At 41.2% G+C, this 18,637-nt stretch overlaps 1 protein-coding gene across 1 annotated transcript in view; it reads right to left on the bottom strand.

Annotated features, from left to right (window-relative positions):
* ctnnbl1 (catenin, beta like 1) overlaps nucleotides 1-18,637 on the bottom strand; it is a 53,676-nt gene that overhangs the window by 19,282 nt on the left and 15,757 nt on the right. Inside the window, exons 9-13 of the mRNA XM_084016049.1 lie at nucleotides 16,845-16,903; nucleotides 16,239-16,387; nucleotides 14,275-14,456; nucleotides 3,779-3,876; nucleotides 639-719 (exon numbers count right to left, since the gene is read on the bottom strand). Of these exons, the coding sequence (XP_083872175.1) occupies nucleotides 639-719; nucleotides 3,779-3,876; nucleotides 14,275-14,456; nucleotides 16,239-16,387; nucleotides 16,845-16,903 (569 nt within the window). The remainder of the gene's footprint in view (nucleotides 1-638; nucleotides 720-3,778; nucleotides 3,877-14,274; nucleotides 14,457-16,238; nucleotides 16,388-16,844; nucleotides 16,904-18,637) is intronic.

The following is an 18,637-nucleotide window of genomic DNA, read 5'->3' as shown; positions in this document are numbered from 1 at the left end:
TGCATCTTTGAATGCATCACACACTGTTCTACACTTTAAAAAAATGTTGTGATTTTAGTATTTTGTGTATGTTATTGTTATTGTATTATTTGCCAAAATAAACACTTTTTCTGAAGAGACATGTCTGCTATGCTTGAAATGAGCGCTGCGGAGAAACCTCAGACGTAAACAGTGACGTAATGACGTGGCTCTCTAGGCTATCTAGCCGGTGGAAACGCAAACAGGTTCTCAGAAGGTTCGCAAGTTGAACCAACTGCGAACCAGCACGGGCACCGGCCCGGTTCCTGAACTAGGTTCGCGTTGGTGGAAAAGGGGTATGACTGGTATCGGATCGGTGCTCTGTATCAGTCGATACGCAAGTTCAGGTCTTAGTATTGGGAAGGACAAAATGGTATCACAAGATCTCTACCAGTCTACTTCAACTCCAAAAAACATACAATTGAACATTACCAATCCAGACAACTCCTTGATGGCATTTCATTTAAAGTCAACAAAGCAAAGCTGAAAAGCTCACTGTTTCATGTGAATACATCAACAACAAGCTGCCTGACGTAAAACCAGCATAAACAAGATGGTGGAGACAGGAGGGAGGGTGAGAGAACGGGAAGAAGGGCTGGAAGGAAAAAAGAAATGCTTACGTGTTTCTCTCCTTCGATCCTCTTGTCAGCCTGTTGAACAGCCTCCAGGTACTTGAAATGCATCTCCATCAGTCGATCAACCTGGAGAGAGGATAAAACGGGGGCAGAAAGTGAGACAGAGAGAAAGTGAGAGGAAGAAAATAAGAAAAATATTAGAGGCAAAGGAGAGACCATGGAGATGAGAGTGGGAGGGCAAATATAGAAACATAATTGCTGGGATAAACATAATCATTTCAGAAATGTGATGTTACTTCATGTCAAAATGTTCTTCTCCTTTAAAAAATATTTTTAACCATTTGCAGCCAACCCTCTCGTGCTGTGTTCTCACCAAACGTGAGATCAATTTTTATTTTAAGTGTTGATGGAGCAGCTACGGTGTTGCCTAGCAACAATCGATCCAAGCTCCATTCAGAAAACAAGAATTTTAAAAGTTGTTGCTTATCGTCTTACTGCCAGATCTAATAAAACATGACAAATCAGAGTAAAAATATGTAGTTCATCATCATGCGGTCAAAATGATTGCTTTGTTTGTTGTGATGCATTAGATTGTTACCGGCTGGGTATGTTAATTGAAAAAAAGACATACATCGATACAATTGTTAAGGGTCTTATTAGTTTTATCATCATATCTTCAAAGACATTAAAAAAACCCTTAAATGAACAGACAACGAGGGCGTGGATGTTGGATAAGACTCTCACATGGCTCAGTGGTGAAGAAGACGAGTTCGACAGTTTTCTACCACACAATTCACGCCTATTAAAATGGCGCTGTACAACACATGGAATACGGAGCACTTTTCTGCAGATGTCAGGGGAACTGGGAGGGTAACAGGGATGACGAAATTACTGCTGAGGTGTCGGGCTTGATATCTCCTCAAGTTCTTTAAGATGTGGCAGAACTTCGTATACAAAGGTACAGAGTGGTGCAGTCACTGACTGAGTGACCTGAATGTGAACCTGAATGTATTTTCGCTGCCTTGCAGTCTGCCTCTTCCCTGCGATAAAAATAAGATGAGAATGACTCACACTCACAAAGTCATCTTGTGATCACCACATTTTGATCGGGTGATTTGTTGTGTCGCTCCTGACGTGTGTACAATGACGTGTAGATCATATGTCTTTAGAAGCCTGCTTCTAAAATATACTGTAAGTGGCCTATATAAACACATGCATCAAGAGTGACGTCTAGTGCTCAAATGCACTGAATGGTTTCCAACATTCAGATTTTTAAAGTATCATTTTTTTCTGTCTTGAAAACATAAATAATAAGACAATGTCATCCTGATGATTAGTAGTATTAAAGCTACTTAATTAACATACAAAATAGACTAAATTTCCAAGTTAAGAGTAGATGATGAAGGTTCAGAAAGTATTTAAGCGCAGTAAAAGGAAATTGCTATTTCTTAAAGCATTACCTGAAAGAAACGGGTGCATGCATCAAAAACGTTTGGGGCTGCAACAAACTACTTAATAATCTGCTGATGATTTTTGCCAATCAAGCATTAAGTTTATAAAGAAAAAAACAAACAAACTGGAAAGCTTCTTGAAATGAGTGTTTGTGAAATTAAGATGGTGCTCTTTGGTAGGAGGGCGTGAAAAGATCCAGCAAAAGTCTTATCCAAGGCACTCGTCACAAAAAGGGAAAACGCTTTTAAAATGCCTTCATCAAAACTGGCAAATTCTACACATAGAAAAACACTCTTTCCGAGGTCTGTCTGGTTGTCCCCTTTGTTTTAGTAGGGTCTCTAGCTTTACTTTTAGCCTCTGTCCTCTAATAGCCTCTTTGAACTTACCGATTCTGCATTTCCTCAGCTTTTTGATCAAAAACACTTGCTTTATCATAAATTCTCCTCGGTCTTTGTAATTGACCGTAAGGTTTGTTTTCTTTAAGGTGTTTTGGGTGGCAGCTTTTTGCATGGAGTATAGTGTTACAGAAGGTATGTTTCCAATAGGTGTAGGGCAAAAATCCATCTTTGCCTTACATATTTCCAAATCCAGGAAGTCAATCAAGTATTTGCCCAATGACACTGAGGGTTTTTCTGGACAAAAAAAAGCCCTATAAATAACTCTGTTGTTCTTCATTATGATTCCCCTTATTTTATAAAATTACATTTGCATGACAAAATAAGCAACAATTTAAGTTCAAGTTCAGAGAGATACAACCTAAAAGGTATCATAGTTATCATCCTCCAATCGGAAGATATAAATGTCAACACATTATGAAGTGTTTTCTTATCTGGAGCGAAGGTCTAAATGTGGACTATGCTGTACAAATTCAAATAAAGCCCCCACAGCCAAAGTTGTGATATTGGGTTGTACCAATAAGTAAAATGAACATGACTTGATTCAAGGTTAGTCAAGGCAGCGCACTTGGCTCAACGTTTTCTGAGTACTGTTTCCCATTAGTTAACTCACTGTATGCATTCTCTGTGCATAATTTAGTAAAATGTTAGTTTCTATCTGTGTATGAATAGAGCTGTATTTCTTTACATGGTCAAAAAGGGATGAGCAAAATTTAAAAAATGTTTTGATTTCCATTTTCTATTTTGTATAACAAAAAATAAAATCACCAGATAACAGAAATAATAATAAAAAAAAAAAGTTTTTGTTTTCATATTCTGAGACTGGATGTATTCAGAAGGCCAGAACACAATTGAGGACGGTAGAAGAGGAAAAGTAGTATGGAGCCGAGAGTGGCCATGGAGAGAAATAAAAATATGTATTGAGGCCAACATTTACTTGTTTGTGTGCTGAAACTAATTCATGCTCACTAAAACCATTTTAAAAATGTGCCCATCCCTATTTGACCATGAAAAAAATCATGAAATAATGTTTTGGTATTTTTATGTGAAAATCAAATAACCACTTGTTTTTGTTTTCGAATATCCAAAACAAAATATCAAGTGACCAAAAGATTCACAGACCTTCAGGGCATTTATATGTAGAACATGTAGGACCTGTTCTGATTGCTGCAGAGACCCTGTTACCAAAGCATGTTTATGTATGACACACTAAAAGTCCAGCATAGACAACCTGTTGAAGAAACCTGCTGGGAATCAAGAACAGGAGATACAAAAACAAAACATGATGGGAGGAGAAGGACAAATGAGCAAAAGAACCAGAAGATGATGCAAACGAACCTTCTCACAGTCATTCTCTGTGAACTTGTTGAGGAGTCTGCCTCTCTGTTGGGACTTGAGGTTTCTCAGCATGGAGGCAATGATGGAGCTGACGTGTTCTGAGGAAAGCAAAGGGGTAGGTAACGATCAAGCTTCCTTGTTTATATCACAGAGGGAATACACTTTAAACAGTTTAATGAAATGTTTATTCAAATGAGACACATGTATGCCCTTCTTTATGGAATCAATGATTAAAAATAATTCCTTTTCACACATGCAGTCGGTCCCGGAAATGTTCAGGATCATTTCTTGCATGAGGTTCATTCTGTGAATGTGAGCAGGAACTAATGTTCATGGAAATCTGTACCACTTATTTCCCACGTCGAGACCTTGTAACATTTCAGGTAAGATGCCGGTAAGGCTGTTTAAAAGCACGTGGAGTGTTAAGTAAGTCTCACAAAAGATGCATCGAAATCACCGCATCATGACGAACTGAAGTCTGTGACTTTACAAATTAGCATTTGCGCTAATGATTTCACACATGATTGACCTCATCTCGCAAACATATATACTAATAAGAGATATATTCCTCCGCATACACCCGCTGTTTGGAATCCATATGCGTTGCATTAGCCGTCTGCTGGATTTGCATTTGTTCTAGCATTGCAAAAGCATGTGTCCAAACGTGGTGCATGTGTGCATTATAGAAATCACCGACAGTTTCTATTCTGCCCCCGCCTTCCAAGCCTCAAAAGTCATTTCAAAAGGACCATGAATGCTCCATCGCCGGATACTTTTCCAGCCACCGGGTGTGCGATAGGGCTGTATCATGCTTCATTCATACAGTTGGCATCTGAAATATTTTTAATAACTTACAGAGACATTGCATGCAATAGTCCACCTTCGTCTTCTCTCTCTCACACACACACACACATACAGAGAGCAACGCAGCACTCAGTCCATCTTTCCCTATAATACATACAAAGATAGATGCAATAAATGGAGAGAGAGAGAGAGAGAGAGAGAGAGAGAGAGAGAGAGAGAGAGAGAGAGAGAGAGAGAGAGAGAGAGAGAGAGAGAGTGTTTCGGCTGTGGCTGAATTACATTTCTCACAGTGATAAATGCCTATGGCAGCTCTGGGGCCATTTGCATGGGGAGGCCTTAAAATATGTTAATTGACTAAATTGATGACAAAAACGAGTTTGTCCCATAGAGTTCCCTTGTTAACCCGATCCATGCTATGCAAGACGTCTTATCTCAATCAAAGACCTTCTTTCCTAACAGGCTGCTAATATTTATTTATTGAAAGAACAAAACACACAGAGGGGATGGAATATGACATTGTAAAATCTCTGGATATACAGAGTGGGGGGAAAGAATGTAATTGGACTTATCAACAAGAGGTCAATATCCTCTCTCATCGAGGCTTTGCAGTTGCTAAGCAACAAGAGTACAGGAATCAATCCCATTTCTGCTTTTTAAAAGGGGTCGTGTTTGCTGTCAGCTCCCTTTGTGCAATCCCTTACAACCCTCAGTGCACTCTCTCTCAGGACTTGGACTGAGAAAAGTAAAAGCTATAGCACCTGCCAACATCAAATCTTCCAGTATACAACATATCCATTCACATTAGAAAGATGATTGGCAGCACTAAAAAGCAGGAAAATGCCCCAGAAACACAATACAAAACAAACTGGAGTCGTGTTACTTTGAGAAGAATGACCTCATGGAGCGCCATAATCAGGTGAAAACTTCTTACTTTGGTTTGTGACCAAACACCAGCAAAAATAATGACATCAGCCTCAGCTGCACTTTGTTTTTTTAATGCCAAAAAGCGAATGTTAGCATGCCATCACGCTGAAGGAAGATAATTAATAAGGTAAACATTTTACCAACTAGTGGTCTTGTTGGCTCCTTCGAGCCAGGACCTCCAGCATGTCCTGGGGCGGTTCGCAGCTGAGTGTGAAGCAGCTTGGATGAGGAACAGCACCTCTGAGGCCATGGTTCTCGTCTGGAAAAAGGTGGCTTTCTCCCTCCAGTTGGGGGAGAATTCCTGCCTCAAGTGGAGGAGTTTAAGTATCTCGGGGTCTTGTTCACGAGTGAAGGAAGGATGGAGCATGAGATTGACAGGCTGATCGGTGCGGCAGCCGCAGTAATGCGGTCGTTGTATCGGTCTGTCGTGGTGAAGAGAGAGCTGAGCCAAAAGGCGAAGCTCTCGATTTACCGGTCAATCTACGTTCCTTCCCTCCACCTATGGTCAAGAACTCTGGGTCGTGACCGAAAGAATAAGATTCCGGATACAAGTGGCCGAAATGAGCTTCCTCCGCAGGGTGGCGGGGCGCTCCCTTAGAGATAGGGTGAGGAGCTCCATCACGCGGGAGGAGCTCGGAGTAGAGGCGCTGCTCCTCCACATCGAGAGGAGCCAGCTGATGTGGCTTGGGCATCTGTATCGGATGCCCCCTGGACGCCTCCCTCGGGAGGTGTTCCAGGCACGCCCCACCGGGAGGAGACCCCGAGGAAGACCCAGGACACGCTGGAGTGACTACGTCGCCCGGCTGGCCTCGGAACGCCTTGGGATCCTCCCGGAGGAGCTGGAGGAAGTGTCCGGGGAGAGGGAAGTCTGGGTGTCCCTCTCCCCAGGCAGCTGCCTCCGCGACCGGCCCCGGACAAGCGGAAGACAATTGATGGATGGATGGATTTTACCAACTTGTCAGCATTGTCATTGTGAGGGTACTAGCATTTAGCTGAAATCAACCACGTGTGTACAGTTTCAGAGCTGCTAGCATGGCTGTAGATTCAGTCTTGTAGTCATTTAGATCCCTTTAAACTGTTAAGATTATCCATTAAAAACATGGAGACCACATAGCTGTGTACTGTATTTGAAATACTTTATTTTTACCTTTTCCAATAATGCTCAAACTAAGGGATCTATGGCTGTAATACAAACAACTTGATTTGGATAAAGGTGTTTGTTGTGATTTCAGGAAGAAGTTAAGGGTTAATTAATGGTAAATTAGGGGTTGTTCATGGTATAATCCCCTATCTACACGTTACAAAAACTGTAAACGCACTTCACAGTTTTACTGTCTGGTGGTTGACTGGTATAACTGGTGTAACCTGTATTTAAAATGTTTGCTCTGGTTGTGCACTAGGTAGTTTCAGTCCAAGGTCCCCTTATTTTAATGTAGACAGCCTTATTTCCTGTACACAATGACAAGGAGGCTAACTGCCATTTCCGAAAGGACGCTACTTTATCAACTTGATCCGAGTCGTAATTGATGTCGCCACCTCCACACCCTGCCAGGGCGGCTATTGATCGCTGGCTGTGGAATGTTCTCTCCAAAGAGTTTGAAACTAAACAGAGTGCGCTCTGCTGAGATCCGTGAAGGGGTGGCGGCAGCATTACATCTCAGGTACAAGATGGAGGGCAAGGCTGAGTAAAAGAGCCTTTAGAAAGGTGTCCGATCAATACTTCCTTTACATGCTTTGCTTCACACGAAAATCTTGAGTATAAAAACAAGGAACGACTGCCATTATCTGTCTTTGATACAAGCAACATCAAACACAAGGTATTCATAAGAGCCAGGACAAGACTAATAATCAAATGCATTATAAAGATATAATATGAAAAAAAAGCAGAAGCAAGATGTGTCACACTGCACCGTTACACATATGCCTCATTTTTACTGCATGGTTCGACTGATTTTTTGGTACCTCATCTGATCACCATAGCGACATCTTAGGAAACTGCCGTGACAAGCAAACAGAGGAAGGTCTGCAGTTCGTCAATTGTACGGTGTAGTTTTGTGGGCTGTCATTTTTTTAAAATGTGGGTCAAGAAAATAAATAAAATGTGGCTACTAATGATGATAGCTTAGCGTTTTAAAGTGGTGGGTTTGTTCAGGATGTACTGTAGCTATGACCTAACAGTGGTCTGCAGTGCTTTAACACCACCATCTATATCGACTCAGCTCAGTTGGAACCTTTGACCAAGATGGAACCACCAAGTTAAGTAGAGAAGGCTGTACCATGCAGCGGAAATGCAGCAATATTATTGGGCGTTTAACATACCGATGACAATCAAATTCATATTAAGGCCTGAAGTCCAGACTATGTGTGAAGGCCTTGTAGGCATTTTATCTTTAATTCAAAAGCAACATGGGTTTTTTGAAATTAGCATCTCCAAAAAGATACGCATAAAACCCACCCATCACCTAAAACTACTCCACAATCAAGTTTTGCTTGAGGGATATTTGCATTCCCTCATCCTCCTCTAATCAGTCACTACTTGCCTTATCTTTTCCTCAGGGGATCCATAGCACCAAGTTAACATGCAAATAACCCTGAGTGGCCTGGATTAATTTATTGATTGACAGCTAAAGGAAGCGCTGTGTACATCTGAATGACAGAGGAGAAGAGATAGGTGGTACTTCAACGAGGGACTGCACCAACTGGGCCTTGGGGAGGGAAATCAGCCTCCCAGCAGCACTACAGGCAAACCTCTCAGGCGTTATAGAGACTACATTCACTGTCTGAAGGACCAGGAATGAATTCTGTCTCTGAACCACTGGAGAAAGAAAAGGAAAGTCAGGACACATCGAAGTACACGGTGTAAATGCGGTTATGATTGTTGCCATAATTTATCGTAAATGTATGGTTAAGCAAAGTCGACCCCGGCAGTGTACAACTGACATAAAAACAGCAAGCTTAAAAAAGTATGTAATTGTGTATTCATTTGTAATTAACAGTTTCCTGACTGTGGTGTTGAAATCAATGATAAGTAGAATGAACGTGTCTTTTAGGACTTTGAGGCTGCATCGGAGGCATTTTCAGTGCTGGTATCAGAACTGTTGAAAAAAAGGCCTCCATGGATACCAAAACAGCATCCCATCAAATAACTGCAAAATACTGATTATAAACCTCCCTTTTGGTGCTATCTATCAGAAAGAAATAGAGAGCAGATATGTATGCTGTGTCAGACAAAAAATGCAATTCAATTTCAGTTGGACTTTTCTTGTACATTTCTTCTAAATGTTGAGCATATAAAGTGTCAAAGCTTTCACATACATCGAAATATACCGCAGTATGTTTCGTCAGAGTATGAGTGTACAGAGATGGAACATGATCAATCCCCACCAGAGGAAAAAAAAAAAAACAAACGTGAAGATGCTAATTAGCTGCGTTTTTACACGAGGTTCTAACAGTAAATCTCTCCCCCTGAAATACACTAATAATAGGATTACTCAGCATGACTCTGACAACACGGATTACAATCAAACTTGATTCATGTAAAAAAAAAAATATGTTACTGATCTCAATCTGAGCCAAAGGCGTTCGGTGCTGAGAGGGAGAGATGAGCAAATGAGAGGCTCCGTTTGATTCCCTGCTTTCTGACTGAAATATGTGACGCAAGTTTCATCATTAAATCCTGATAAGCAAGTTTCTCTATTACAGGCATGATCTAGTCTGATATATTTCACTGTGTAATCGCGTTCTCCAAATCTCCATTTGTTAATGTCAGAGGATAGATACTGGTGATTAAGTAATGGACTGATAAAATTCCATCTTTTTATCTTTGTAATGAAAGTGCCATCATTTTTGGAATGAAAGGCTTCCATCAGAGCGTCTTATTTCCATTTTCTCCGCCCTCGCCGCATACTTCCAACACAACTACATGCCTCACTCATTACCTGTTAGAAAACCAGGGTCACGGCAAGGGCTTGCACTACACTCGAAGGTGTCTGCATGGCAATTTAAAACATATCGACCACGGAGTGGTTTCCTCCCTGAGCGTCTCTCTTGTGCGCCTGCCTCCGCCAAACAAACGCCCCACATGCACACAGACAAACAAAGCAACATTCTGCAGAGTCGGAGCCGGAGCTATGACTATTGTGCCTCACCATGTAAATTAGTTGTTTACTTCTGCTCCCGCTCACACTCGCTCGCATCATTAGCCGCCTAAATATAACAACCGGCTGCCACCAATTTCCATCACACAACCTCATTTCACTGGTAATGACAGAGCACATACACCAATAAACCGAGACCCTAAAAACAAGGTGAGCAGCAGCGTCGTGACGAACATATTCATGAACTGAGAAATGTAATTTGTTGTTTGGAATTTTTTCCCTCCATTCTTCTCTTCTATCCACTTAAAATGTCTATTAATTATGCCGTTCTGTATGCTAATATGGCCTGGCAATCCCCTGGTCATTTGGGCTGTGTCAATTTCAGAAAGGATTTCACGGGGATCAATCCATGCACCGCGGTTTATGATGGAGAGCGCCATGGAATGAATGTGAGAGATCGAGCAGAAGTATAGAAGGACAGAGAGGTCCCTACCTCCTAATTACTTTTGTTTGAAACGGCTGATAGTTAATTAATCTACAGTGTTATTGTGTTATTCTGAAGAACCACTTGATTCACAGCATTTTCAATTAGTAGTCTGAGACTCGGGGTTCACTCAGGGCGCCGTATATTATGACAGACATCTCATTACGCCTATAGCTGTTGGACAAATCAATGAGACGTGATGGGAAATCCTATACTGGCTGCGTTAATTACGGAAACCTCGTTCCAAAATTACATTTCCATGTGCATATTTAATTGCCGAAACTGTTAATTTGTATAGTTGAATGCAGGCTAATCAGAGATTAGATGGCATATCTGTCCAACTGAACTCAATGTCACTCACTATGACAGCATAAATGATTGAACTGATCAGTTAGTTACCTCTTTGTATTATATATATATTCATGTTATTCCTATAAGACATTCTACTAAACATCAGCCATTGTGTCTTTGTATTATTCTTACTGTTTCGTTATTTATTATATCTTTACTGTTTATATAACATATCTTGTTATTTCCCTGTTGCCTCTTCTGCTTGCAATGTTTTTACTGCAAAAATATCCTTGCTGTGAAAGGTATAATGGATGATTATTTTATCTACAATTCTATACCATGACTGCTCAAATATGCAATAATAATGATTATATAAAGTGAGGAAGATGACATGTCTGAGAGCACCTACGGATGTTCAGAGTATATTAGCATAGCATTTTTCTGGCTTTGAGAGAGGGAGTAGAACATGTTCACAAATATTGAATATTAATATTGAACTTTCCTCGGCGATGGGATTAACTGAAGAATTCTTCGTTTAGGTGGCGTTCCCCTTTAATGTTAGATATGGCCTATTCATGTGTCCATGTGTGTGTGTGTGTGTGTGTGTAGGCAAGTAACTTAATTACTAGCTGTAATAATTCATGATAATGTTCCTGATGACATTTTTTGCTTTGCATGATGTTCGGCTTCAGTCGGGAGAAGTATTTTGATATTATGTTGGGGCCAACAGGGGGCAACAATTGGAATATGGCTATTTGAAGGAATTCATTATTGAAAATAATTAATAATAATAAAAGGATTTTATTTATATCATTCTTGGGTCACCACCCTTTTAGAAAGGGGAAAATAGCCAATTTTAATTTAGTCTCATTTAATATGCTAACTATACGGTTGTTTTCCTCAGGGTCCTGCGAGGAATCTCTAGTGAGCTATCGCATCGCAGCTAGAAGTGGTCTTGTGTTTTGGGAGAGGAAGGCTTCAGAGAAGACCAGGATGTACTGGGCCTCAGTAGCAGTTGCTGACAGGCCGAGGCAGGCTCCAGCAGTCGGCTTGGCTGCTTGGAGGAAGGTCAGGAGAAAAGACCTCTTCACAGGTCAAGGTTGTCGACGAGTTCAAAAGCTGGTTTGCTTTTGTTGGGACAGAGTCAGCTGAGCCAGTACCTCTGGGTTCAAATCCAGTTGGATAAACCAAAATTGGAATCTCGACTTCACAGACGGGTGTCAGAGATGAGGCTTCCTTTTCACCCCAAAGGAAAATGGAGGAGGGGAAGATCTTTCCAGAACCCCTGCAGGGAGTGGCTGGTATATTTTACAAAGGAATGCATTTCAAACCTTGAGTTCCAACAAGGCTGTGCGGCATCATTTTTAAATGATGTATCATAATGACGTCCTGTATGATTTAACGTTAATCTTCTCTACATGCCCATCAGTGCTGCAGCTACAGATTATTTTCACTTTCAATTAATCTGACGATTTCCTTATCAATCAATTGTTAGGTGTAATTAAAAAAAATGCCCCTGGAGTGTCTTGTTTTGTATATCTTAATGATATATAATCAGAAGCGTTTTATGACAATGTTTTTGAACTTGTACTACAGTAGTTTCTACTGGATGTCTTGGATAGTCTATATATTGACAGTAATTAACTGCCAGGTTTACATAGAAGAATTGTAAACTGCCTTTTAGCTTGCAGGCAGGAAGCTGAGGCCAGCATCATACAGATAATAACCTCTTCAAATAAATACTCAATACGTCATCATATGGTAGCTCTCCAGATATACTTTTGGTTAAGAAATACCCACACACATATGTAGACCACACCTGCCAAGTCTCACAGGGAGAAAAAGCCTTTTGGGTGGATTTCCACATCTCTTTTCTAGCCTGTCACTTTTGTGTCTGCCCTGCTAGTGGCTTCAACACACAGGGGGACAAGGTTTAACTGTCAGGATGGGTTATCTTCCCTCCTCTGCTGCTCAAGGAGGTCAAAGGTTAATTCATCCGGTCCCTGGGTGAGACGGGACACAATGGAAGACAATTTGTTCTCCTCTGCAGGGTTCGGAAGCCCCACCGGATGAATCAAACGTAATTAATGCAGACAGAGAGAGAGCAAAGGGTCCACATTTTGGACGTAGGTAATCAAACAAAGAGCAGAAAGATGGACAGTCTTTCCACCTCTTTTCTTTCAGCGTCTTCTCCACTTTATTCTCTCGCCCTGTTTCATGTGGACATCCTATCTCCTTCTCTCTCTGGCTCTTGTTTGCACTTCCCATCTCTCACTCAGAGACAAGAGAGGTTCGAGAGCGCGGGCGGGAAAATCAATCAAGATTGGATTGATAGTGTAAACTGACAGGCCGAAGAGGCAGCAAACCGTAATACATGAGCAGATTAGGATCGAGTGCGTCTGCAGGAAACGGGTGTGACTACACGCTGCAGAAAACTAGGAGGACAAATTAACCCATTGTGATTAGTGCAATCGCTTCAATTAGTGCAGTCAGCAAAATAAAGATGTAAAGAATAAAGACAAATAACAAAAGTGGCTGGAAAAGTAGCCTCAACACTGTCAATCATCAGTTAAATCCTGTTTGAAATAGTTTTACGGTATAATACGCAATAAACTCCAAAAAACAATGTATAGACTAATAAAAGAAAAATTCTGACCCTCCACGTTCTCATTCCCAGGTCAAACACCGCCGCTTTGTCACACCCCTCGGCGTCCCGAGGCTCACAGGCCACACAGGACCACAGGGACAAAGAGAGCAGAAGGTATGAATGCAGCCCAAGGCTCGCTTCAACCTGCTGTGTCACCTTCCCGCAGGTTTGTGGGTGTGCTTATTTGTGCTTTAGAACATAACCGTTCTCACTAAAGAGAACTCTTATAGCTTGCTCGACCACCGTTGTGCTCGTTGAGCCGGAGCGGAGGGGCAAATTTTGAATGCTGTGTTTCTAAACTGCAACCGACAATGTGACGCCATATTATACCTTTAAAACAAAACACAAAACAGATTTTTCCAAGGAAATCAACTTTCCAAATGTGTGAGTGGGGGTGATGTATTGAGCTGTGTGTACCCTACTGTGTCTCTGGGGACAAAGTAGTGGATGGGGAGTGCGAGATGCAGTCAGATGTGTTATTACTAGCGACCAAATATAGCGGGCAGTCAAAGGCAGCATACAACAGGCAATACAGATGCGAGAAAATGTGAGCCATTCCACCCACAAGACTTGCTCGAGCAGCGCAGCCATAACCGGCCACCCAAAATAGTGCACCAACCTATTACATGACTCTGGCAGAAATAAATATATGCTATTTCATGTCTTATTAACACTGGAGAAGATCCTGAAATCATCAGCATTCAATGTGCTGAATCAACAATCAATTTCATTCTTATTGTCAGGGATCACAATTTAAATGAGACCCCAAGAATTGAAATCAAATCCAGAGATTCAATCCCTTACAATGCATTCAAACATTTTACTACTAAATCAAATGCTGCCCATTTTAACCAGCTGAACAGCTTTTGGTCCTGAACACAGCCTGTTCAGGACCAAAAAAAAATCATTTCCAAATGTTCCAGTAAGTGCTCTCATTTTTACAGCCACTTGCACTTGAACTAGTCCCTAATCCAGATTTCCCAGGGCATGTTGGAAAAAAATATATTTCCTAATCTTTTTCTCATTGTATTTGTGGAAGCCACTGATCTCATGCAATTGGTATCTTTTTACCCCAGTGGTTGGGATTCTACTGGTTCATTTCCTTTATTTGTTTGGAATAACATTTAACTTGCTGCTGATTTAAATGTAAAATAGTTCAGTTTTCACCCAATGGGTCAAAACAGATCGGCATAATTGCATGGACTTCATAAAGACAATCACAGCGGCTTGTCTTGTTTAAATGACTGACCTTCATGCTCCTTTTCTGAAGCCCCGGTTTTCTTCATCTTCTTGGGGGTTTTCATGAAAAGTGGAAAGATGGTTCGCAGGCCAAGGATGTCCACAAACTTATGACAGTTATCTGCTCCCTCTGGTCCGATCATCCCATGGTCCAGGACCTTCATAGCACTGGTTCGAGACAATTTCTTTTCTCTGCAGCAGAGAGAAGATACAATGTTCTCAGAGGACTGACTAAAACATGGACAGACATTTTTACCTAAGCACTTCAAATACTGGATGCAACAAACATGACATTTGACATTTGAAAGAGTCCGGTTTGAACAGTGCTATCTAGCATCCATGTAACGTTAGCGTATGTGACATGTAATGGTAGTGCATCCAGCACCCATGTGACATTAGCTGGCTTTGTCCAGCATCCAGCACCAAAGGAATTCACGTCTGCAGAGCCCTGAAGCTCCACTGTGTGCTTGCTTATTCACAGTTTATTTATATAAAACAAAATGTTGCCGGTCCTAAAGACAGAGATTCCTCGTTCTACAGTTAGATTTAATGACATCTCCACTCCTAAAGTATACCTTATTTATATTAGTCCGAGTTGATAGCGTGAACCCATCCAGCATACTGCGTATGAGATATTAGAAACTTCCGAAAGAAAAGAAAATTCCCCAAATGTTCTCTTACCCACAACTCTGAGCTATGACAAAATCAGAGTTCTGTTATCATCATTAGCCACACAATGGAACCATAAGAAATTATGAATTCCATGTTAATTCTGAAAACCTGTTTCAAGTTTAGTAAGATAATAAAATACCACAATAGAAGATGGAAAATGTGTTTCTTGTCAAACAAATAAATTATAGTTATTCATCTGTTTTCCACCATCAAAGCAACGGCCTGATAAGAGGAAGCAACTGCTTCATGCTCCGTCGACACGCCTCCTCTCGGGGAATGTAGCTGTCTGTCACCGTGTCACTCCCTCCATTCCCACCAATGACAGATGACAGTGTTTATCTCAGAGGAGGGACACATATTTCAGGCAGTTGAGTCTGGTTCTCCAGACAGACATTATATATGATGGACGGCTGGAGAGGCCGGGGGGGGAGCGATACACAGTGTACTTTCTGAAGGGAAACTAGGCAATTCAGTTGGGAGACAGGTGACTCAACTCGGCATCCTGGTGGCGTGGACTACGCCGTCGTCGATGTCTAGCGGGATGCAAGCATGGCAGCAGCAGGAGTTTTTGATTAGACTCAAATTCTAGATGAAGCTGAAACGTTTTGCACCTGCGCTGACTGACGTTATCAGTAATTACCCTCAAAGTTCGACAAAAACAATCTCAGACATGATCAGAAAAACCTCCTAAACCGTAGCTGTACATTCACAAATGTTAAGGATATTTAAAAAAAAAAAACTACTGGTGCAACCCTCACCATCATCCGAGTATATGGTGCTTAAGCATCTGTAAAATGGCAGCAGTACATCACAGTTTTATGACGAGGTGTCTACTCTGATAAACATTTAGTTTTGCTGGGAATTCATCATGAAACCAGGCGTGAAATCTGCATGTATAAGGCTGAAGAGGCCTGGGAGGAACTAAAATGGCGTTTTTGAGAAATTGTCTGCTTGATACAGTGAATACAGCTAGATGATGTTCACAATGCAGAGGAGGAGATGATGTTATGGATGAAGATAGTGGTTATTTGGCCATGGCTGATAAAACGTTGCTATCTACATGGAGGTAAAGCCTGTAATCAATCCCCAAGGAACTGTATTTTGCATGTAGTGGTACTACACTCACACAAATTGACCAGCAGAATTATTTAATTAATTAATTAATTTAATTTAATTAAATTAACATTTATTCGCATGACTCGCTCTAGACGTACTGGAGAGGAGGGGGGCTTTCCTCCATGTAGACACATAATGACATGTAAAAATGCTGCTGGCGTTTCTCTTTGCTTACTGCAGACTAACCTGAGCATGAGATTCATTAGCTGAAGCCCTTCCCCCCTGAGGAAGCGGTCCCGATTGGCTGGCAGCATGAGGCAGGAACACAGGGCGTCGAAGAGGTTCTCCATCATCTCCTGCTCCTCGGCCGTGGACGGGTTGTGACGTTTGAACACCTGAGAGGGAAGGCGGGAGAAAAGAGCAGGAAGGTTTCTTTTACACGAGAGGGACATTCTTTCAAACGAAGCAACAGCTTGTGAAATGGTTTATTAGTGTAGTTTGGGAACTTATATGAATATGAGCTCCTTTAGTGATGAGAAGGAATGAACCTACCCTGACAGAAACATTAGCCAGGTTTGCACTTTAATGAAGAGAACAGAAGGAGACAGTCTCTGTATGAAAACTGTACTAGCTAATTTGGGTGGGTAACTACAGTTTGTATTTCTGCTCAGAGTATGTATGAGTGGCGTTAACGGTAAGGCTGAAAATAGGTTTAAAAAGTGGCTCAGGATCAGAAAGGGAATGTGGACAAAATACTGCTCATGTTAAATCTCTGGACTGGAGATGCTCATGTTTGACTGCAAACTAACACAAACAGCAAAATAAGAATAGAGAGTCAAAGCAACATCTTACAGATAATTGCTGCAGTAATACGTCAATGCCATCCATCTCTCCCAATAATTCTCTGGTATCTGTGGAAAAGAGAACGAAAATAGAGGGAGGAAGACTAAGAGATAAAATTGGAGTAACAGGACAACGGCGACATTAAATTGAGATGGGTGCAAAAACAGACATTAAGTGGAAGGGAGGACAGAACATCCGGGAGAAAAAAAGCTTTGAGTGGATACATGATGGAAAGTAAAAGAGAAAAAGACAAAGATGTGGGAGGGATCGACAGAAGTGCTATACAATGAGGATGAACGCTGACTAACACGTTGGCTTCAAGAGACCTTGAGAGAGAGAGAAAATGAAGCCACTGACAAATATACACCATACAAGTTATTTCATCTAGGCCCGGGTATTAAAATGTTCTTAAAATGTTCAAGTTACACAACACAATACCACTTATTGGCCCCAAATAGCAGTGAGGGCCAGATGTTTTAAATGTAATGTTGTGTTCACACCAAACACAAAGAAAAATCAGAAATGGAGGGAAAAACGGAGGGAAATATTGTATTTGTCTGTGGTCAGCCAGAACTCTGCGATAGCACCGCTATATGTGTACAGGCACCAAACAAAACTGTGTGTACAAACCATAGACTGTCTATGGTACAAACAACAAGGTCGCTGCCAAATGTATCACGAGGTGACGTTATTTTGAGGAGCTGCTGTAGTGTTAGCATAGACTACCTGCGATCGATGCAAACTCCACTCAGAAAACAAGCATTTAAAAGTCGTTTGCCCATCGTCTTGCAGACAGACCATGACTTCAGTCTTGATACAAATCGTCTTAATAATATTGTTATTTCAGCATCCTCTTTATCCATTTATTGTAATTAAATAACTTTTTTTATTTATAAATTTTTTATTTTGGGTTCATACCGCGGTAGTGAACCAGCCAACGTGTAGCTTGTGAATACAGCTCAGTGAAAACCACCGAGCACCTCTGGGTGATGTGATGAACCCAGACAGGACAGCGTTTGATTTCCCAACGTCTCCGTGACTTCCACAACAAGCATAAAGATGCATTCGTGGTTGTTTCGGCCACATTGTTGGTGTCTACCCCCCCTGCTTGGTGCATCTTATGCGAGTGACAGGAATAAAGACAAATGATCCCCGGTCAGACTTGAATGAATAACGCAATTTGAAAATTTATCAGGAAGCGCCACGACACAGGCACATGTTTACAAACAACATTTTGTGCTTTGAATTTGTTCCATTACCATGGCAGTGAAGTGTTCCTAACTAACACTACGACAAATTTGAATAAATGTGATGAATCAATGGGGATAAATGTGTAATGCTGTATTCATTTATAACAGCAAGGGTTTATATTTTTACATACAATCCCTTCCGAGTGGGGTATTAAGTCAAATTTGACAGCAGGAAGAGATCATTGCATTCAAATTTGCACATCAAGGATTATCCCAAATTGTCATTTTCCTAAAAGTAGCTGTGTGATTTGCCTTATTCCTAATTCAAGACACTGACAGTATTAACATAGGAAACATTATTCATGGGAGCACGTTTCCTTTGTAAAAAATTGTCAAATTTGTATTTTGTATTTGAAGGGGAGGAGGATGAATAAAGGCAGCACTGGTAAAGGGGGGGTTGAGTGTAAAATGAGACAGGACTCCTACTGAATATCAATATGGCTTGTGCCAATAATGAGAACCCATTCAAGGACCTGATAGTCCTGTGGCTATCTGAGGATTTACAGGGTTTTTAGTGAGGGAGGTAAAGGGTGGAGAAGACAGCAAATAAAC

The sequence above is a fragment of the Eutrigla gurnardus genome (assembly GCF_963514095.1).
Source record: "Eutrigla gurnardus genome assembly, chromosome: 8".
In the NCBI taxonomy this organism is placed as follows: domain Eukaryota; kingdom Metazoa; phylum Chordata; class Actinopteri; order Perciformes; family Triglidae; genus Eutrigla; species Eutrigla gurnardus.
This window is presented reverse-complemented; position numbering and strand designations above follow the sequence as displayed.